The sequence below is a fragment of the Canis lupus genome, chromosome 25 (genome assembly GCF_048164855.1).
Source record: "Canis lupus baileyi chromosome 25, mCanLup2.hap1, whole genome shotgun sequence".
NCBI lineage: Eukaryota > Metazoa > Chordata > Mammalia > Carnivora > Canidae > Canis > Canis lupus.
Window position 1 is genome coordinate 3540957 of NC_132862.1, and position 21517 is coordinate 3562473.

At 47.3% G+C, this 21517-nt stretch overlaps 1 protein-coding gene and 1 long non-coding RNA gene across 3 annotated transcripts in view; one reads left to right on the forward strand and one right to left on the reverse strand.

The window, feature by feature from the left end:
- Positions 1 to 1842: 1842 nt before the first annotated feature.
- On the forward strand, positions 1843 to 20771 carry CELA1 (chymotrypsin like elastase 1). The gene is made up of 8 exons (XM_072797873.1): positions 1843 to 2003; positions 2644 to 2726; positions 3964 to 4064; positions 4962 to 5087; positions 6296 to 6432; positions 7895 to 8040; positions 19698 to 19847; positions 20617 to 20771. The coding sequence occupies exons 1-8, from the start codon at positions 1919 to 1921 to the stop codon at positions 20632 to 20634; spliced, it is 846 nt and encodes a 281-aa protein (XP_072653974.1). The 5' UTR covers positions 1843 to 1918; the 3' UTR covers positions 20635 to 20771.
- The window catches only part of LOC140617077 (uncharacterized), a 30053-nt gene continuing 16161 nt past the window's right edge, over positions 7626 to 21517 (reverse strand). The window contains exons 4-9 of one of the 2 annotated variants that reach the window (XR_012017328.1): positions 19682 to 19834; positions 17037 to 17159; positions 12625 to 12850; positions 8798 to 8900; positions 8449 to 8481; positions 7626 to 8008 (exon numbers count right to left, since the gene is read on the reverse strand). This is a non-coding gene — a long non-coding RNA (uncharacterized lncRNA). The remainder of the gene's footprint in view (positions 8009 to 8448; positions 8482 to 8797; positions 8901 to 12624; positions 12851 to 17036; positions 17160 to 19681; positions 19835 to 21517) is intronic. The other variant, XR_012017329.1, reaches the window with a different exon arrangement.

Sequence of the window (21517 nt, forward strand, 5' to 3'; positions counted from 1 at the left end):
TCCACCCCCCTTTTCTACGAATATACAAATATACACACACCCAGGACCGTATCATTTGCAATTTGATGTCCCCACTTACTCTCAAGGACATCTTTTCACGTCAGTTCCTTTAAGTCTAACTCATTTTTTAAAAGTTGGAGAGTATTCCATAATACAGCTAAATCCAATTTTTTTCACCTTCCCCTGCTGATAAATACGTGGGCTTTTCCCAATTTTGTGACAACTTGGTGACAAACTACATAATCCACATCCTTGTGCATTTATTTTTGTGCCTGTGTTCATTTCAGAAGGATGCATTCCTAGAATTAGAATTGCTTGGTCAGAAGAAACGCAGTGCCTCGAAATTTAAACCAAACCCCCACAATGTCTAACCCTAAGGGTGAGAATAGAAGAGTCTGAGCAGCACGGGAGCCCAGGCCCACCACATGCAGGCTAGGTGTGGCTGTGAGGGCCCTAGGTGTCCTCCTAAGGAGTTTGGTTTTTATGTAAATACAGATTGGACTCCTCCTAGCGAGGCCAAAGGTGCAGGGGTTGATATGATATTGACCCTGCCCTTAGAGGCTCACTTTGGAGTATATGATGGGGAGGGGTAACCTTTAGGTGGCCCTAAACCCTCCCTTGGGCTCCTTGTCCTAGGGCCAGAGCTGTCTCCTTAAGGCCAGAGCAGGTAGGGAGGGGGGAGGGAAGGATGACAAAAGAGGCCCTCGCTCCCCGGCCAAGCTCAGCCCTCTTCCCCATCTACTTCTGTTAGAAAGTTGGGGATTGGACTGGAAAGAGGCCCCCCCAGGGGACCTGAGCGCCATCCTGGGATGCCCCGGGACAGCTCAATGACAGAGTGCAGACTCCTTCCAACAGCCTTTTCCAGCCTCTCCATCATCTGCAGACACAGAACTTGAATTCTGGAAAGTATCTAGGCCCCAGAGGCCCCCAGGTGAACCAGGTGACTTTCCTGCCTCCCTCCAGGCTTCCTGACTTCTTTCCGCCTAAATCACAGCTTCATTCATGGGCCTGTCTCCGGGTCCTCTGCCCACCTGCCCGTCCCTCCTTCCTCCTCTTCTGACCTTGATGGGCAGAGCCTTCCCTCTTCTGCAGGACATGTGTCCCCCTGGGCCTCCATGTTCACAGCCCTTAGACTATCCCTCTCCTGGGAGCCCCCCCACCTCACCCACCTCACATTCTCCCTCTCTGGGAGCTGTTCTTGGGTCTCCAGCTGAGCCTCCCCAAGCCTGTTTCTTAGTACCTCCCTCCACCAGGATTCTCTCCACCCTATCACTTGGCTTTGTCCCCTGCATTTACACCTCTGTCTGCGTCCTGGGGGCATGTCCCACCTCCCTGCTTGCTAAACACTCTTCCCCGCCCCACACACCTACCCCTTGCCTCCCTCCTAGAGCATGGAATGTACCTCTGCACTTAGAGTGTCCCTGGGGACAGTAAGACAGTGACCGTCCTTAAGGGAAGCACCTGAGGAAAAGGCCAGTCCTGGTCCCCGCTCTGATTTCTTTCTTTCTTTTTTTTTTTTTAAAGATTTTATTTATTCATGTGAGACACAAAGAGAGAGAGGCAGAGACACAGGCAGAGGGAGAAGCAGGATGCGGGACTCGATCCCAAGACCCCGGGATCATGCCCTGGGCCGAAGGCAGACGCTCAACCGCTGAGCCACCCAGGCACCCTTCCTTCTGATTTCTGAAAAAGAGTTTATTGGATGCTTTTCAACTGAAAGCAGATGATTAATTCAGCCCTAACCTGACCTTGTTCTGTCTTTGAACAACAGACAAATTAGTTTACTTGAAAATAAATCTTTTCATTTGTATTTCCATGTCACCTGTGATTTTCCCGCCTTCCATCCGCAGCCCTGCCAGCTGGCAGCAAGGAGGTCAGCAAAGCTGCTGATAAGAGGAATATAAAGAGGGCTTGGTGCATGGCAATTCATGGCGAGGGGGCAGTGGTCTACTCAGCTGGCAACATGCTCCGCTTCCTGGTGTTCAGCACCCTGGTCCTTTATGGTAAGTGGGTCATCTGGCCTGAGTTCTTTAAGGAGGAGCATTTGGACAGGAGGGTCAAAGCTCTCCTTAGACCCAGGCCTGTTCCCTGTCCCAGGGCAGGATGGATCACTCGCCAAAACCTTATTATCCTCCTGGAGCCCATGATAGGGACAGTCAGGGCGACTCTTCGTGCAGGACCCCCTGGTTGGCAGGACTTGGGCCATAGGGCAGAGGAGCCTCTTTCACGGGGCCTGGGCTTTCTCACCACCCTCAGTGACAGGAAGACATGCTCAGCAGGTGCCTGAGCGGGATGCGCACTGCTGTCCCTGCCCCTGGAGAACCCGGCCAAGGCCCTGGATGTGTGGGTAGAGGGGTGGGGGGAGGTCGCCTCGGGCCGTGGGATGACCCCAGCAAGGCTGAGGCCACCGGGAGCCCCTGTGGGATGGGTCCCTTTATAGCACGCCCGACTGCGGAGGACCCCGGGGAGGGCTGAAGTCACGCGGACTCCCCTGTTTTCCAAAGGGGCTCATAACTCTCAGCTGGGCCCCTCATTTGCTAGGGAGGAACGTGAATTTGCAGACAAAGCAAACTGCCACCCTGCCCCCCACCCTGAGCTGACCCCATGCTTAGTCATCACTCACTTTTCTTCTGCCCCACAAAGGACGCAGCACCCAGGACGTTCCAGAAACCAATGCCCGGGTAGTTGGAGGGACTGAGGCCCGGAGGAACTCCTGGCCCTCTCAGGTGGGTGTCCTTCCCAGCTCCAGACTCCTAGCAGGGCCGTGTCGCCTCTGTGCTGGGCTGCACGACACGATGTGCGCCTGTGTCCGTCCTTACCAACAAGAAGCTCTCCGACTGTCCGGATTCTAGATTTAAAAGACGAACGGGGGGATCCCTGAGTGGCGCAGCGGTTTAGCGCCTGCCTTTGGCCCAGGGCGCGATCCTGGAGACCCGGGATCGAATCCCACGTCAGGCTCCCGGTGCATGGAGCCTGCTTCTCCCTCTGCCTGTGTCTCTGCCTCTCTCTCTCTCTCTCTCTCTCTCTCTCTGTGACTATCATAAATAAATAAAAAAATTAAAAAAAAAAAAAAAAAGACGAACGGGACCAGGCTTAGGTGGCAAAGGCATGCAAAAGGTTTGCAGGAGGGGATGTGAACACCAACCACACTCATTGTCCCAGGCACGTGCCCAAACACAAACCACGTTTACGTTCGCAGAGACCCCACTTGTGCCACACTAGCAGGACTGAGCGCCGGACCCACACCTCAGACCCCCCCACACCCACACACACCACTCCACACAGTGAGCCTCGGCCTTCGAACACACCCCCAACCCCAAGTAGAGCATGTTGCTTCTTTGGTTGGCGATTTAGAGTTTCTACTTTTGCAACAGGGCAGCCAGGCTGTGCTTTAAGCAATTCTAAGGGTGTAAAACTGGCAAATGAACCGGGGAATGGTCACCCAACTCAGAGGGGTCGCTACAATGAGAATGAAATGCCATTCACAAACGCTTGCACCCCAGTCTTCAGAGGCAGAGCTATTGTGGAATAGGAGGTGCTGAAGAAGCTGCGAACTGATGAGAATGGATATTCCAGGGGTAGTTTGGAGTGTGCCCTAAAGTCGGGGGGACAGGGTGTGTCTTAAAGACCTCGGAAGGGGAGCTCAGGAGGCCTAAGCCTGTGGGCTTGGGTGACGGAGCCACCCATGGCCACGTCTCCCCGGCAAACATCCCCGCCAGGGGAGCGCTCCTTCCTGCCGCCCCAGGCCCAGCTGCCAGCCCTCCTCGCCACCACTCCCGGAGCCACTAGCAACCACTCAGTACCAACTGACAGGTCGGATGAAACCCACGGGCCACGTCTAGCCCACGGAGCTGGAGACTGTTCTGAAGGAGGGCAGGGAGTGAAGTGTAACAGGTAGTGTGGGGCAAAGCCTTTTTTAAGAAACACCAGCCTCTCTCTCTCTTTTGTCTCCTCCCCTTCTAGATCTCCCTCCAGTACCTGTCCGGGGGCAAATGGTATCACACCTGCGGAGGGACCCTCATCAGACAGAACTGGGTGATGACAGCTGCTCACTGCGTGGACAGGTGGGAAAAACAAAAAGCAGCTTTGCTGAGCCCCTGGAAGGGGGGACGTCTGGCCCTTCTGGAGGGATATGTATCTCTGAGCACGTGGGGCGGGACTTTGAGCACTGGGGGGCCTGGGGGGAGGTAGCAGAATATAATGAAAAGTAGAGATTTGGGCAGCAGGCAAGCTGAGATTCAAATCCCATTCTACCTTCTTCTACCTTAGTGACCTTGGACGAGTCCCTTAGCTTCTCTAAGCCCTCACTCTCTTCTTTCTAACGCGGGGTAGTAACACCTACTTCGTAGAGTTACCGCGAGGATTTCTGACCAGGCGAATGTTTCAGTGGCTGGTCAATGACTGGCTGGTAACCATCTCTTCCACGGTCTTGAACAATCGTTCTCAAATCTGAGCATGAACCAGCATCACCCGCAAGGCACAGGGTCCTTGCTGGGTCCTGGGCAGCAGAGCTTCGCACGGGGTAGGTTCAGGTTGAAGCCTGGTCATCTGCATTTCTAACAAGCTTCCAGGTCACGCCGCTGCTGCTGGTCCAGGGCTCAAGCTTTAAGAACTACTGGTTTATAACCTCCCTCCAAATCCCTCGTGGGCTGAGAGCAGTTATTTCACTTAGGCTCACCGCACCTCCCCCAGGTCACGAGATATTCAGTCTATGATGTTCCGCTTAATAAACTGGGCAATGAGGTCGATGGCAGTTTTTGTCACCCTCGCTTGTGAATAAATTGGAGGATGAGAGGGCCTGTGACCTCCTCCCCTTCCGGGCTCTTTGGTCTGCTCTCTGCCCAGGCCGGAGAAGAAGGCTCCCCGTCCTGCAGACCGGACCTGAGATGGTTTCCCAGCTTTCCTCTAGGGGGAAAGACCCCCTGAGTCATCCAGGATTTCCTTTCCTTCCGTCACTCCAGAACAATGACCTTCCGCGTGGTGGTCGGAGAGCACAACCTGAGCCAGAACGACGGCACCGAGCAGTCCGCGAGTGTGCAGAAGATTGTGGTGCATCCGTACTGGAACAGCAATGACGTGTCTGCCGGGTAGGCCAAGGCTGGGCTGGCCTTGGGCGGGGAGGGAGAGGGGCTGACTGGCCGCCAACACGGCCTTGGCGTCCCTCGTGTTCATTCAGAAGGCCTCGGAGAATTCAGGTTTGGGGAGGCTTGAGAATTTTTGAAGGTCCGAGGGATTTGTTTCATCTAGGCTGGCCTGCATGATCTGGGTTACCTGGAGCTCCTCCTCTGCAGAGTTGGGTGTTTCCGTGTGTGCTGCTGTTTATTATGCGTCTTACGGAGTAGACCACGCCAGCAAAAATAAGTTTCTAAAAATTAATCTTATACGAGAAAACTGCAAGACTGTGCTGAACACCTTTGAAAAGGAAAGGTGTTAAATGGTAGTTAAAATCATGGTTCTCTAGAGTGTGGGGGCCGGGGGGGTCCAAGTGACTGGGATATTTCTGCAGAGCTTTCCGACCACGCAGCATTTTACATCTTTCTTCTCTGAGAATTCTTCTCTGCTACCAAGATCATGCCACTCTGCTCTTTTCTGGCTCCCACCCCCACCCCCACCCCCAATAACTGGAAGATGTAAGCTCCCCTCCCCTGGGTGGCAAAGGTCACGGCAAAACTGCGATACCAAGACCCCACCAGCAGGTGCTGCTGCTAAACAAGGAATGCCCTACAACCCAACTCCAGTTGGAGCCCCGCAAGTCCTACCCCTCCTCCTGCAAAGTCATGAATGTTGGGGGGTTTTTTTTAGTAATTTTTTCTTCTTTTCTTTTTTCTTCCCTTTAAAGATTGACTTCTTTATTTTATTTATTTTATTTTTTTAAGATTTTATTTATTTATTCATGAGACACAAAGAGAGAGAGGCAGAGACACAGGCAGAGGGAGAAGCAGGCTCCAAGCAGGGAGCCGGATGCGGGACTCGATCCCGGGACCCCAGGATTACACCCTGAGCCGAAGGCAGACGCTCTGACCACTAACCCACCCAGGCACCCCAACTTATTTGTTTTAGAGAGAGAGCATGAGGAGGGGGAAAGAGAGGAAGAGAAAGTCTGGCAAGTGCTCCCCTCCATAATCCTGAGATCATGACCTGAGCCAAAATCAAGAGTCGGAGGCTCCACTGCCTGAGCCACCCAGGCACCCCGAAAGCGGTTAGTTCTAATGCTGCGGTGTCACAAAGGCTCAGTGAGGGCCTGCCCCTAGGCTGACCTGTAGGAAGGTCTGAGCTGGCTCCTTTCCTCCCACAGCTATGACATTGCCCTGCTGCGCCTGGCCCAGAAAGTTACCCTCAACAGCTATGTCCAGCTGGGTGTCCTGCCGCAGGAGGGAGCCATCCTGGCCAACAACAGTCCCTGCTACATCACAGGCTGGGGCCTGACCAAGAGTAAGTCACCTACACTGGCACCATCCACCGCTGGGATCTTGAGTAGGCAGCTGAGCTTCCGGGGCACACTCTTCTGTGGTCCTAGGTGTTCATAGCCAGAAATAAGGAACCAGAGATAAAATAACTGGTGCGTGAAATGAAGCCAAGTACGGGCCATGGAATGGTCAAGTCGGAGAGTCATAGACTCATAACTAAAAAACAACCAAAAAAGCCACAAAAAAGAAAAAACAAACCCAAAAACCTTATCTCAGATAATATTTTGTACTCGTTATTTTATTTTTAAAAGATTTATTTATTTATTTATTTGAGAAAGAGAGAGCGAGCAAGCGTGACAGGGAGGGCAGAAGGAGAAGGAAAGAATCTCAAGCAGGCTCCGTGCTGACCGTGGAGCCCCACAGGGGACTCGATGTTACGACGCTGAGATCACGACCTGAGATGAAATGAAGAGTCGGGTGCTTAAGTGACTGAGCCACCCAGGCACCCCCGCCTGTCATTTTGTACATGAGGAAACTAAGGCCCAACAAAATTAAGGGCCTTGTGTAAGATCACGTTGACCAGTTAGTAGCTAGTTAGCTGGGGCCAGGCCCCACACGTCCTGGCTCCCGCTTTGGTGGTCATGCCACCATCATGCTACCTCCATAGAGAGTCGCTGGGCTGTGGGTTGGAGTGAAGGAACCAGAGGCAGCCGTAGGTCCAGAGAAATGAAGGCAGAAGTGGCCTCAGCCCTCTTCTGATCATCATGGGAAGACTTCTGGTAGGGAATGCCATCTAGACAACACGGAAAGGTAGGAGGGCTATGAGCAGAGATGGCTAAGTCAGCCCAACACAGAAGCCTGTGGGCCAGGAGGCAGTACTGGGGCTCTGGAGGTGAGGCCAGGCCTTGCCGTGAGCAGCCAGTCTACTGGGAAAACCTGGAGCTGAGAGAGAGACACCCCTCCAACGCAGCTCCTCTCAGTTCACTTAATGTTATAATGGCTCAACCTCCTGACCTGTAACAGGAAAGGGCTGTTGTAAGGATACAGAGAAATAATTCGTGTTTCAAAGGCTTTGGAAAGTCCAAAGAGCCAGATAAAGGAAAACTGCACCGAGCTCTTATGACATGAAAATAAGGGTGTGCAGTCCCAGGTCGGCTTCATGCGGTTCGCAGTGTAAGGTGAAGGCGGGAGAGTTATCAACAAATAAGACCATTAGAGTTGCTTTAACAACATTTTTTTTTTTTTTTAAAGCAGGAGTAGGAGATTAGAGCTTGGTGGTTTGGAGCTTGGGAACAGTGATAGGGGATGACCCCTGAAGGAAGAGGCCTGTAGCTTCCATATAAAGAGGGGGAAGGGGGAGGATCTGTGGCACGCAATGGGCAGAGACAGGAGCTTTCATCAGAGCTTGGGAAGGTTTGGCAGGTTGTGGAAGGTTTCTCCCCTGGAGAGCATCTGGGCCTGACCTCCAACTCTGTGTGTCCTGTTAGCCAATGGGCAGCTGGCCCAGGTTCTGCAGCAGGCGTACCTGCCCACCGTGGACTACGCCATCTGCTCCAGCTCCTCCTACTGGGGCTCCATCGTGAAGAAATCCATGGTGTGCGCTGGAGGAGACGGAATTCGCTCTGGATGCCAGGTGAACGCACGCGGGAAGGGGCAGAAATCCCATCCGAGGTCCTTCCCCCTCTGCCTCCCACCACCCACCTTTTTCCTCACTCCCTTTTCCACACCTACGCCCACCCCCATGCACAGACTTGACTTTCTACTCTGGGGTCTGAGTGAGAATGAGTCTGTGCCAGTAACTCTCTACTCACAGCATCTCAAAGTTGAAAGGAACCCTAAAATTCATCCTGCCCCATGTCCTGACCTCAAAAGCTTGTGCGTGGCCCCACACTGGTGTGTTGATGTATGTGCGTGTTCTTTAGAAGCTGTTAGCCACCTAGGCCTTTCACGGCCCAGAGTGGTGGTTGTAATTGTGTACAAAGAAGCTCTCCTCCCATCAACCTCAGCTTTTCTTGTAGCTCCTCCACCACTACCCCTTTACCTCAGTAGCATTTCCAGGCGTATATACAGGTGACTATGGCAAGGGAAAGAACAGAGAATAGTGTTACATCATTTATATATATGATAAACAGAACCTTCTTCCATTTAGACGAGAGCAATCAGCAATATACCATCCTACAGATTTCTTAATACAATTCAACAGATGTTCTCGATTACCTATTAAAGGCACTGTGCTAAGTGTTAGGGATACAAAGATGACTCAAACCAAGTGTTTAGTGGAAGAATGGCAGGAGCAGACATATGATAGGATATTATTATACAACGTGGGAAAGTGTTATTTAAAAAAATATGCATAGGGCAATATAGGAACCTAAAACATAGGCACTTACCGGTATCTCTCATGGTCAGAAAAGACTTGCCTTCCCCAAGAAAGCAGAGTCTGTAGTGAGTCCTGATGGTTAAATAGGAGAATCCAGGCAAAAAGGAGAAAAGCTATTCAGAGAGAACAACATGAATGAGGGCATGGGCCAAGAAACCATCTAGAACATTTTGAGAATTGCAGGGCATTCCCTACAACTAGAGCAGAGGTCAGAGCCCAGAAACCCCCAAATCCAGTTTGCTGCCTGTTTCTCTGTAGCCTATGAGCTAAGATTTTTTTTTCAAGATTTATTTATTTATTTATTTATTTATTTATTTATTCATGATAGAGAGAGAGAGAGAGAGAGGCAGAGGGAGAAGCAGGCTCCATGCAGGGAGCCCGACGCAGGACTCGATTCCGGGACTCCAGGACCGCACCCTGAGTCAAAGGCAGGCACTAAACCACTGAGCCACCCAGGGATCCCCTAAGAATGGTTTTTATATCTTATTTTTTAAAGATTTTTTGAAGATTTATTTATTTTGAGAGAGAGAGAGAGATCATACAAGAAGGAGAGGCAGAGAGAGAGAGTGAAAGAGAATCTCAAGCAAACTCTGCACTTAGTGAGGAGCCCGATGCCGGGCCTGATACTACCCTGAGATTACAACCTGAGTCGAAACCAAGAGTCTGCTGCTTAACCAACTCTGCCACCCAGGTGCCCTCGTTTTTACATTTTTAAATGCTTGAGAATAAGTTTTAAAAGAATGATGTCATGACACGTGAAAATTTTAAATTCCAAGGTTCATTAAAAAGCGTTTAATTGGAGGGGCACTTGGGTGGCTCAGATGGTTAAGAGTCTGTCTTCAGCTCAGGTCATGATCCCAGCATCCTGGGATTGAGCCCCGCGTCGGGCTCCCAGCTCAGCAGAGAGCCTACTTCTCCTTCTCCCTCTCCCTGCCACTCCCATGCTTGTGCTCTCTCTCAAATAAATAAATAAATCTTTTTTAAAAACACATTTAATTGGAATAAGTACAGTCATACTTGCTTATTTATGTATTGTTTATGGCTACTTTCAGAGCTTCGGAAGGTTGAATAGTTGTGACAGAGACTCCATAGCCTGAAAAATCTAAAATATTTACCATTTGGCCCTTTATAGAAAAAGTATGCTGATCCTAGACTAGAATATAAACTATTGCCATACCAGGGAATGGCAGGAGATGATGCTAGAGGCAAGCAGGAGTCTCTTGACTTAGAGCCTCAAGTGCCATGTGCAGGGGAAGAAAATTTTTCCCTTCTTCATTTCTAGGTTCTTTGGCCCATCTAATAATTAAATTGACGTAAGACAGATTAACAGGAGAAAAATTTAATTTCATTTGTGCAGAAGCTCATAAAAATATGAGACTCAAAGACAAAGACCTTTTAGACAAAGAAATAATAAATGTATGAAGAATTGACAGGACAAAGAAGTTTGGGCTTGGGGTAAATTAGTGAAGAAGCTACAGGGTAAAGTAACAGAGTGTGTTATAAGCCCTAAATTCCCATCTCTACTGATAAGGATGTCTCCTTACCTCCTGGCACATGGCAAATTTATTTTCTGCTTTCAGAGGAACAAAGTAGGGTTTTTTTTTTTAAAGATTTTTATTTATTTATTCATGAGAGACACAGAGAGAGAGGCAGAGACACAGGCAGAGGGAGAAGCAGGCTCCATGCGGGGAGCCCGATGTGGGACTTGACCTCGGGACTCCAGGACCACGCCCTGGGCCGAAGGCAGGCGCTAAACCGCTGAGCCACCCAGGGATCCCCAAAGTAGGTTTAAAATGTCCTTCTTACACTGTCTGTTCTTCAGTAACTTTATTTTTTTAAATTATGTCTCTTGGGTTTGTTTGTTTTTTTTTAAGATTTTATTTTTTTATTTGACAGAGAGAGAGCACAAGCAGGGGGAGTGGCAGGTAGAGGCAGACACAGGCTCCCTGCTGAATAGGGGCTCGATCCCAGGACCCTGGGATCATGACCTGAGCCAAAGGCAGAGGCTTCCCTGACTGAGCCACCTAGGTGCCCCTTAAGTAACTTTAATTCAAAATAGTCAATATCCCAAAGTGGCATATTTGGGGGCAGCCTGCGCTGGACCTCCATCATAGTTTAGGGGCATGAACTTTATCTCTTTGGCACTGGGAAACCATTGATGAGTTATGAACAGGAGAATGGCATGATCAGATTTGCCTTCTAGAAGCCTTGTCTGATGACAAGGTACGCATGTCTTTGAAGAGGGTAAGGTTGGCTGAGGGACAGATTAGGAGACCACTGTAATCCTCTAGGCAATAGATTTGAGGACTTGAACTAGGGTAGTAGAGAAGAGGAAAAAGGAGGAGGATCTGGAGTGACTTTTAGGCATCTGGTTTAGGTGATTTGGGGAGGGGGTTGCTGCCTTCAGTGAGAGAAGGTTTAAAGGACTTGGGAGAGAAGGTGATGAGTTTGGTTCTGAACAAGTCGAGTCTGAAATCCCGGGGGGATATTCAGCTAAGTTGCCCAGTAAGCAATTCGATATAAGAAGTCGAGCTCGGGGAGAGAGCCGGGCTCCATATACAGCGGAAGATTTCCACCCCCGACTCTCCACCCACCCCCATCCCACTGGCGAAAAGTTGTAGAATGAGAAAAGAACGGGAAGTTGAGGAAAGAACTGTGATAACAGGAATACTTGAGTGCTTCAGGGATTGGTGGAGGACAAAGAACCTGTAAGACTTAAGAAGGGATTCGAGAGAATAAGGGTTTTCTAGAATCTCAGGGAACACGGTGTGTCATACAGTGCATCCAGGAGCCATGGTAGGCAACTGGACGTGCCTACCGGACAGCTGGTGGGTCACTGCAAGACCGTGTCAGTAGAGAAGAGGAGGGAGAAGCTTTATTGAAGGTGAATGAAGAGACCATGAGAAACATAGTAAGGAATGGAGAATGCTCCTCCAAGAATCTTGGATGAAGGAAAGGGACACACGCACAAAAAAGTCTGGTAGCGTTAAGGAGGATGACAGGTCATGGAGGAGGTGAATGCAGTAGGTTAAAATTGAGTATGTTAACAGGCAGAGAAGAAAAGATGTGTAGAGCCAGAGAGAGGAAATAGTGGAAGGACAAGACCCCAGAGGAGGAGGAGAGGTGGAAGCAAGAGCACAGGTGAAGCCGGCACAGGACGAGGGACACCAGACTGCGTGGCTATGAGAGTGTGTGGGCTGGTGGCTGGAGGATGGCAGGTGTTCCGCGTTATTTTTTTTCTATTTACTTCTTTTTTTTTTTTTTTTAATTTATTTATGATAGTCACACAGAGAGAGAGAGAGGGAGGGAGAAGCAGGCTCCATGCACCAGGAGCCCGATGTGGGACTCGATCCTGGGTCTCCAGGATCGCACCCTGGGCTAAAGGCAGGCACTAAACCACTGTGCCACTCAGGGATCCCCTATTTACTTCTAACCTAGGCGTCAGTTTGCTGAAAATGAAGGAACAAGGGTAGTAGGAGTCTGGATTAATTAAAGTGAGTGGGACAATGATTGGCCTCCAAAGTGTTACTGATAGAGGAGGTTGGAGACCACGCAAATGACTAAGTGAATATAGGATTCGCTCTGTTTTTTAAAAAGATTTTATTTATTTATTTGAAAGAGAGTGAGTGAGAGAGAGAGTAAGCACAAGTGGAGGAAGGGCAGAGGGAAGAGCAGACTCCCTGCTGAGCAGGGAGCCCAACACAGGGCTCAATCCCAGGACCCTGAGATCAGGACCTGAGCCGAAGGCAGATGCTCAACCACTGAGCCACCCAGGCGCCCCTGTATCTCTTCAGTTCAATTAGCAGAAGACATTAGTATTATATATAATTTAATTACCTTCCATTCCTCTCACCCAGGAATCCTCTCAGACCCCTATTAGTATTTGGGTGGAAGAGGGGCACCTGGGTGGTGCAGTCACTTGGGCGACCGGCTCTTGGTTTAGGTTCAGATCGTGATCACGTAGTTTTGATCTTGAGGTCACCAGGTCGAGCCCCGTGTGGGACTCTGAGTCCACTTGAAATTCTCTCTCTCTCCCTCTGCCACTTGTACTCTTTGTTTCTCTCTGAAATGAGTAAGTAAATCTTAAAAAAAAAAAAAAAAAACTTGTTTCTCCTTTAAAAAAAATCCCCCGCTTTTGATTATCAGATCCTCAGGCTAACTGAGAGGTATGGTCAAAATGTAAGGCATTAGTGCCACTCTCAGCTACTGCTCTGCAGTTGTCACAGCTTTTTGTGAAATTTTGTTTTGTGCAGTATTCAGAGGTCATGATGGTTCTTTGCTTGGCCCCTGCGCTGTTCACAGGCCACATGACTTCGGGTTCACAACCTTTAAGCTGTTCATTCTCTTTATTCCTTTTTTTGGTGCCCCCGCTTTGGAGAGAGCATTTGCTTCGTGGTTAGTGGCTTCAAATGAACATGCATTTGAAGCTTTTGAGAGGATAACAATGGACCAGGGAGACTCTTATGATTACTATTAGCAGGATTAACCCTACAATGGAGTCTTTCTTTGACTTATTTGATTTTGATCCATTTGGGTGTTGAGGACCCCATTGTAGGAGTCACCCTTTTAAGCCAAGTGGCTTGCTCAGTGATCTTACATAACTGAGTTTCAACTCCTCCAGAAGTGGATCTGGAGGAGGATTATCTGGAGTGGATTATTCCAGGTGGATCAAGTGGTGTTGGCCACAACACAGACATCCCCTCACTCAGCTAAAGATAATTAAGGACTATCCAATCATAGAGAACAACTTTTGCCAGAGAGTCTAAGGGTCTTTGTTGGGCAGCTATTGTCTTGGCAACAGATTCTACAATATCTTCAAGAGTTACAGAGAGGTTTCTGATCATATTCTGATGTACATTTACTCTACTCCTAACCAGGGAAGTGTGGCCCTGCCAAAGGAAGTGAATCCTGAGTCATGAATGATTCCTTTCTAACTCGATGATTCCCTTCTAACTCAATTCTTCCTCTAACTCGATGATGTAAATCCAGGGGAGTTGTACAGTGAAGTGTCTCCGTTCATTTGCAGAAAGCTGGAGGCAGACTTGGATAACCTAAAAGGCACTCCCTGGCTGTGTGCCAGCTATCCTGTCCTCTGTAGGCCCAAGGAGAGTGATAACCACCACAGACAAAGATAAACCCTCTCGGGACACAAACCACGTCTCAATAAGGTGGCACTGTCAGTGGATTCATTCTCAGGGATTGTTACATTTGCCCATTCAAGCCAGGGGTCAGGCTTCATATTTAGCTGAAGTATGAAGTCTCTCTCTCTCTCTTTTTTTTTAAGATTTTGTTTATTTATTCATGAGAGAGACAGAGAGAGAGACAGAGAGACAGAGAGAGAGAGGCAGAGACACGGGCAGAGGGAGAAGCAGGCTCCATGCAGGGAGCCTGACGTGGGATTTGATCCCGGGTCTCCAGGATCACGCCCCTGGCTGAAGGTAGGCGCTTAACCACTGAGCCACCCGGGGATCCTGAAGTATGAAGTCTTGATCTGGCCTATGGGGAAGAAGCAGTCTACCTGGATGTCTGCTACTTAGTCACTTTGATTGGGAAGTCTGTGACACTTGTGTGGGACCAAATGTCGGATGGAGCCTTCTCCAGCTATGAGATCCAAGGTTTAAGTCCCTGGAGTCTGGCTGCCATCTGGGTGGTGAGGAGGACTTGGTGTAGTCCCTTCCAAGGAGATTCAAGGGCAGTCTTTGTTCTTAGTGATTCCAAATCAGAAGGGCGAGAGAAAATTGGAAGCAGTAGTTTCAATATTTTGAAATTGAAATCACAGGGGCACCTGGGTGGGTGGCTCAGTTGGTTGAGCATCTACCTTCAGCTTGGGTCATGATCTCAGAGTCTTGGGATCAAGCCCCACATGGGGCTCCCTGCTCGGCAGGGAGTCTGCTTCTCCCTCTCCCTCTGCCCCTCTTCCCTGCTCATGCCTCTCTCTCTCTCTTTCTCTCTCTCAAATAAATAAATAAATAAAATCTTTTTAAAATTAAAAAAAAAGAAATTGAAATCACAGATTTTTTAAGATACTAAAAGAATTCAGGATCCAGTCCAATTTACAGGTATATAATTGAACCTCAAAGACAATTAATAGGATTAGAATCTAATACAGATGAAGTGTAAACATAATTTCTTCTCTCTACAATTACCTTCATTTTTTATTGTTAATTTGTTTGCATTAAACTTTGCCTGATTATTTACATAAGTGCAGCAAGAATAGTGATCGACCACATAAGCTCTTTTTTAAACATTTTTATTTTACTTTATTTAAATCCAATTAACTAATATTATTCGTTTTGACATAAGCTCTTTTTAAGACAGGGATTACCCCCGTCTGGACCCTTGTAAGCAAAGTACCAGGTCAATTTTTCCATGAGGTTTTATTGGCTCTGTAAAGTCAACTTTAGTTCCTTAAAACTGTCTGGTCATATCTGAGTTTATGCACAACCTTCTCAAATATGATATTCTAATCAGAACTTTGGTCATATAACCAATGTTTCCAATTGTGTCTTGTTACAAAGAGATCAGATTTTCATGGAACTTATGTAAATAATGAACTATGGTTACCCTGGAACAGCATGGGTTTGAACTGTGTGGGTCTGCTTATATGTGGATTTGTTTTTTTCAATAAATACAGAATAACTGTATTTTCTCTTTCTTATGATTTTAATTTTTTAATTTTTTTAAGATTTTATTTATTTATTCATGAGAGACACAGAGAGAGAGGCAGAGACACAGGCAGAGGGAGAAGCAGGCTCCATGCAGGGAGCCCGACGTGGGACTCGATCCCGGGTCTCCAGGATCACTCCCTGGGCCAAAGGCAGATGCTCAACCGCTGAGCCACCCAGGTGTCCCTCTTCCTTATGATTTTTAAATAACATTTTCTTTTATCTACGTTACTTTACTGTAAGAATACAGTATAGAACACATATGAAATACGTTTTAAGCAACTTTTTAAATTTTATTTATTTATTTATTCATGAGAGAGAGAGAGAGAGAGAGGCAGAAACCCAGGCAGAGGGAGAAGCAGCCTCCATGCAGGGAGCCGGACGTGGGATTCGATCCCGGAACTCCAGGATCACACCCTGAGCTGAAGGCAGGCGCTAAACTGCTGAGCCACCCTGGCTGCCCTAAGCAACTTTCTATTATCAGTAAAGCTTCTGGTCAGTAGTAGGCTCCCAGTGGTTACATTTTTGAGGAGTAAAAGATTATACGGGAATTTTTTTACTATGCAGGAAGGGGCAGTCAGTGTCCCTAACTCCCCATGTTAGTCAAGGGTTGATGGTATATTGTTATGAAAAGAATACTGGAGAATTCTTGAATGTTTCATCTTTGGTCACAAAACCAAATATTTGGGATCCCTGGGTGGCGCAGCGGTTTGGCGCCTGCCTTTGGCCTGGGGCGTGATCCTGGAGACCCGGGATCGAATCCCACATCGGGCTCCCGGTGCATGGAGCCTGCTTCTCCCTCTGCCTGTGTCTCTGTCTCTCTCTGTGTGACTATCATGAATAAATAAATAAAATCTTTAAAAAAAAAAAAAAAAAAAAAAAAAACCAAATATTTCATCTTTGGTCACAAAGATGTATCTTACCAAATTATTGATAGCTGAAGAGAAAGGAATAAAAGGTTTACTGAAATCTGGAAAAGCAAAACGTTAGAGAACCAGCCACGTTTTAAATAAGAAGTCGTACTGGGATCCCTGTGTGGCGCAGCAGTTTGGCGCCTGCCTTTGGCCCAGGGCGCGATCCTGGAGACCCGGGATCGAATCCCACATCGGGCTCCCGGTGCATGGATCCTGCTTCTCCCTCTGCCTGTGTCTCTGCCTCTCTCTCTTTCTCTGTGTGACTATCGTAAATAAATAAATAAAATTAAAAAAAAAAAAAAGTCGTACAAATTATAATCATCCTCCTCAATTCACTCAGGCCCATGTAATTAACATTTGTCCCGTTTGAATCCATTTTTTTCATTAGTTCTGGATATTTTCATCCAGGTCTGTTGCTCAATCTGAAAGTATCAAAGTATCAGAAACCTGTATTCTAGAGTACTTGTCAGATTCTTTTCCATGAATTTCTCTGAAGATAAAATACATTTGCAGGAAGCTTTTGTAAAATCATCTGAGTAAAACAATAATTTTTCGTAAATGATAAAAGACTTAAAAAGATCTGATTTTTAAGATCAGATGATGATGATCTTAAATCATTTTTAAAGATCTGATGAGAATTCATTATGATGGAATTGACAAGGGGACTTACCCATCGCCCTTGGAAATGGTAAGAAAGACCGTAAACAAGTGTTCTTAGAATGCCACCATGCCTGTTTCTTGGTGTCCTCAAAGCTGTCAGAAGTGTCCTTTGGTCTGGCCTCTGCCACCAAATCTGGTAAATAACAAAAATTCAGCTGAATAAATTTAGAGATCAAAGTGGCGCCAACGGTTCGTAAATCAGATATCATCAAATCTAGAAAATAGAAAGGAGCTTCATTAAGCTGTAGAAAAAGTTTTTAAAGGCAAAGAGAGATTGGAAAAAGGAAACTCTTAGCAAAGAATGTCTTGTTTTAGGAGGTCTATCAGCCGATTGCCCTCTTAGTGCTGACAGGGAAATTCCAGGTTGGCTGGTTAAAGGTCACATTTCTGGGAGAAGCAGAAGCTACAATTAAGTTAGGTATTAAGTCTTGGAAGGGCTTAGCGTAAGTGACGCTATTTTGGGCCTGTTGTCATTTTTTTGTTGTTGTTGTTGTCATTTTTTAATAGTTGGCACATTTTGGAAGAGTGCTTTGTGATCAAAAGTAGCATTATAAGTGAATTATATATATCTTCATGGAGTCAACAGCTGCTCTTGGCTGTCTGTTCTTCCAGAGACATGCTTGACACACACGAGCGTGAGTGTGTTTTATTGCGGGTCCCCCTCTATTTCTCTTTCTTGTCTTAAACACTATTTGATGTTGCAAATCAGTCAGTTCATGACAAAGGGAAGCAGTTTTTTTTTCCACCTCTCCACCCCCACTGCCCCACCCCTGGCAACCACCAATCTGTCCTCTGTGTCTGTGAGCTTGTTTTGTTTTGCGTTTAGATTTCGCATGGAAGAGAGATCACAATGGATCTGTCTTTCTCTGTCTGACTTGTTTCACTGAGCATCCTGCCCTCGAGGTCCATCCACGTCCTTGCAAACGGCAAGAGTACCTCTTTTCTCATGCCTGACCTCTCATCCATATTCTATTCTAAAATTACTTTTCATTTCCTGCAGAACTTTGTTTTTCCTGGAGTTAATAACTCTTTGTAATTTGCATACTATATACTCAACTTATCGCAAATTCAGCCCCGGATTGTCCACCAGTTTGTAAGGGACTTACTTTATCCTCTCTTGACCCCGGTCTTTTGTGTCTTGGTATGGGTCTATTTGCATTCGTTGTGAAAGAGACTTGGTTTCTCATTTTAGAAACTCCACAACTTGGTTCTGAAAATGTTTATTTGTTATGACTTCCTCCCCTCCATGTTTAAACTCTCTCTCTAGAATTTCTGTTATTCACCTATTTACTTCCTTATATAGTCCTCTTATTTTCTAAGTCTCTCTATATTTTGTTTATTCTATTTTATCTTCCAACCCTTCCCATCTTTCATTTCTAAGATGATAGTCATAATTTCCAAAGGCTCTTTTTGTTTTCTTAATGTTCTATTTAATAGCATGCTGTTCTCATATCATGGATGCAATATTTATCATAGTTTTTTATTGCTTGTTTCCTCCTCCCTGCAAATCTTGGTTGCCTTCATTTTTTATTTCTTTGTCTCTTTGTTTTGAGCTTTACTGTTAGGTTAGAGGCTTTCTTCAGATGTTTGGTACTCCTTGAACATCTGCTCTTATTTCAGAGTGAGGTAATAAGAAGCTGACCAGTAGCTCTGAGTCTTCAGTGGGATTCATCCACAGTGACCTGGTCTGTAGAGTGACCTAGTGAGGCCGTTACAGTAGGGGATCTCCAATGGCAGTATCTTTAGGTCTTCCCTCTTATGCTGGTCAGATTTTCCAAAGAACTGTGTTTCAATTTTCTGCCCGGAATTATAGAATTAGCAACTTGGCAGCTGAGTAAGGAAGAGTATCAAGGTCATATTCTACAAACCCAGGTTCCTGATTCTTAGCCTGAGCATGTAACCACTACCCAATATGTCATTTTCTCTCCTCTTCACCCCAGTTTTTTTTCTTTACCCCAGTTTAGTTTAACGTGTTGACTACCCACCTTGTGTCTAAACTCTAAGTCTAATGAGAACCATTGGTCTAAATGCTGGAGATGAAAAAAAACATTAGAACGTCCTACTCCCCCCACTCCCAGGTTCTATTTAGGTCAATAAAAGCTACTGAGCTTAAGATGCCAAAGTTCTATGCTGCCCTTGTGGAGAGGAACCATATCAGTAAGACACAGTTCCTGTCTCAAGCAGCTCGTAGGTAGGCGTGGCAGGTAGAAACAAATTATGAAACCAAAATACATGACATGAGTGCAGCAAAAGAAAGGAAGAGGTACTGCGGTTGTTCCGATAAGAAGAAGAGATTTCATCGGGATTGTGGGGATATGAAGGAAGGAGGGATTCGAACTGGAGCTTTAAAAGCGCACAGGATTTTACAAGCAGAAATGCAGAGGGGGTATAAGCAAAAGTAAAGGTTCAAAGATTCTATTTTATTTTTTAAAACAATTTTTAAAAGATTTTTATTTATTTATTCATGAGGAACACACAGAGAGAAAGAGGCACAGACAGAGGCAGAGGGAGAAGCAGGCTCCATGCAGGGAGCCCGATGTGGGACTCGATCCCAGGTCCCCAGGATCATGCCCTGGGCCGAAGGCGGTGCTAAACCACTGAGCCACCCGGGATACCCCAGGTTCAAAGATTTTAAAATGGAGTTTTAGGACCTACCTTCTCCTCCCTGCAGGGTGATTCTGGGGGCCCCCTCCATTGCTCGGTGAATGGCAAGTACACTGTCCATGGAGTGACCAGCTTTGTGTCCAGCCTGGGCTGTAACGTCTCCAGGAAGCCCACAGTCTTCACCCGGGTCTCTGCTTACATCACCTGGATAAACAACGTGAGTCTCCTCCAATGACAGGTTGAAACCGGGTCTCCTGAAGACCCCTGCTCTGCTGGGTTGGGGAGCAAAAGCTGGACAAGGGAGGCCGCCATCTTCCTCACCACATTCATTGTTAACTCCTTGCCTTTGCCTTCACGGCACACTCCCCCTCAGTAATGCTGCCGTCCTGAGGTCCCCTCTGCGTGCCCACTCAGGCCTCACCAACGCGTTTACTGCTTAGGGTAAGACGGTGCCAACCACAGACTTCAACTGGGCACATATCAGTGCTGTCCTAAGTCAAAGCCAAAGGGAGACATGGCTGCAGAATGGCCCATGTGTTCCTGGGCAAGGGAAGAGTCCCTAACATCTTCTCCCATGAGCCCTTGCTCAGGGCATGATGAGGATTCGCTCTACCTTTTAGCAAGAGGTTGTACCTCCCTCTTGCTACAGACAATGCCTGAGGGTTAGGTGAGACGTTACCTACACTGACTTGATGGTGGAGCTTCACCATCATCCCACTATGCCCTCCAGCCTTCAAACACACTCTGGAGTCTGGTGGCAGGATCTCTGATTCACAACCATTTCAAGGCCTGCTCTTGCCACTAAGTGCTGGGTATGTGCCGCTAACACTGAACTGTCCTGACACAGCTGAAATCTACTTCCTGCCCTCCCCTGCAACGCCCCCAGAAACCCAGTGTAGGGCCATCCTCAACCAGGAGCCCTGGAAGAAAACAGAAGGGAGGTGGGCAGAAGTTACTGACTGTAGACATATTGGCTTTGCCTTCAGGTCATTGCCTCCAACTGAACATCTTCCTGAACCCAAAGGCCTTCCTAAGTGATGCTTGGATCCACAGTAGGACTTGAGGCCATCAGGGGAAAAATGTTCTGAAAGACCTTTGAGCCAGATACAGAAAAACAAATAAAACAGAATTTACATTCTCATCCTGTGTCTTTTTTTGGTTTGTAATTGAGCCCTCCAAAGGAAATGAAGTTCTGGGACCCACAGTGGGATTTCACCACATTTCTGCGCTGCTTCTTCCATTTCCTGCCACCTCTACCAGTTCACAAACTAAGCTGAGTGGGAGTAGTTTTACATGATCCTTTTTGCCTTATTTTCGGATCTTCCTTCCTTTCGGATCAATGGTGATCGGCCCATCTGCTCTTCCACGTGTATTTGCTATATTCAAAGGCACAGAGTGCTTTCAAATGTTCTCGAGTGACTAAATGTGCCCTGACTCTTCCAGGTAGGCTGTGGCCTCACCCTTCCTTCGTTCCCTGCTTCAGTGCCTAGAACAGGTGCTCACCCCAAAGTTCTGGGTGAATGGCAACGACTAGGACACCTAGAGATAGGAGTGTAGGATTCAGGGGTAGGTCAGGCGCCAGCAGACCAAGAGAGTGACGACTTACAAAGGAGGCAAAGATAGGGAGGCAAGAATAGAAACAAGGAGAAAAGAAGATGCCGAACAAATAAAGGGAAGGTTGAGCAGAACAAAAAGGGTGAAGAAACAGCAGTATAGGGCCTCCAACTAAGTGTGAGTCAGCATTTCAAGGCTGAGACTAAAATAGACAACCGGATCCAGGGTTCTGCAAACCACAGAGAACTGGGAAGCTGATAATTCTGCTCTATTCGGGCCTGGGCTCAGTCTGTTGGAGTGGCCTACAATAGACTGAAGGGGGAACCGAAAGAA

Coding starts and splice junctions, on each gene's coding strand:
- CELA1 (XM_072797873.1), top strand. CDS start 1,919: ATGGCAATTCATGGCGAGGGGGCAGTGGTCTACTCAGCTGGCAACATG. Junction 4,065..4,961: donor GCTGCTCACTGCGTGGACAG/GTGGGAAAAACA, acceptor CCGTCACTCCAG/AACAATGACCTTCCGCGTGG. Junction 5,088..6,295: donor AGCAATGACGTGTCTGCCGG/GTAGGCCAAGGC, acceptor TTCCTCCCACAG/CTATGACATTGCCCTGCTGC.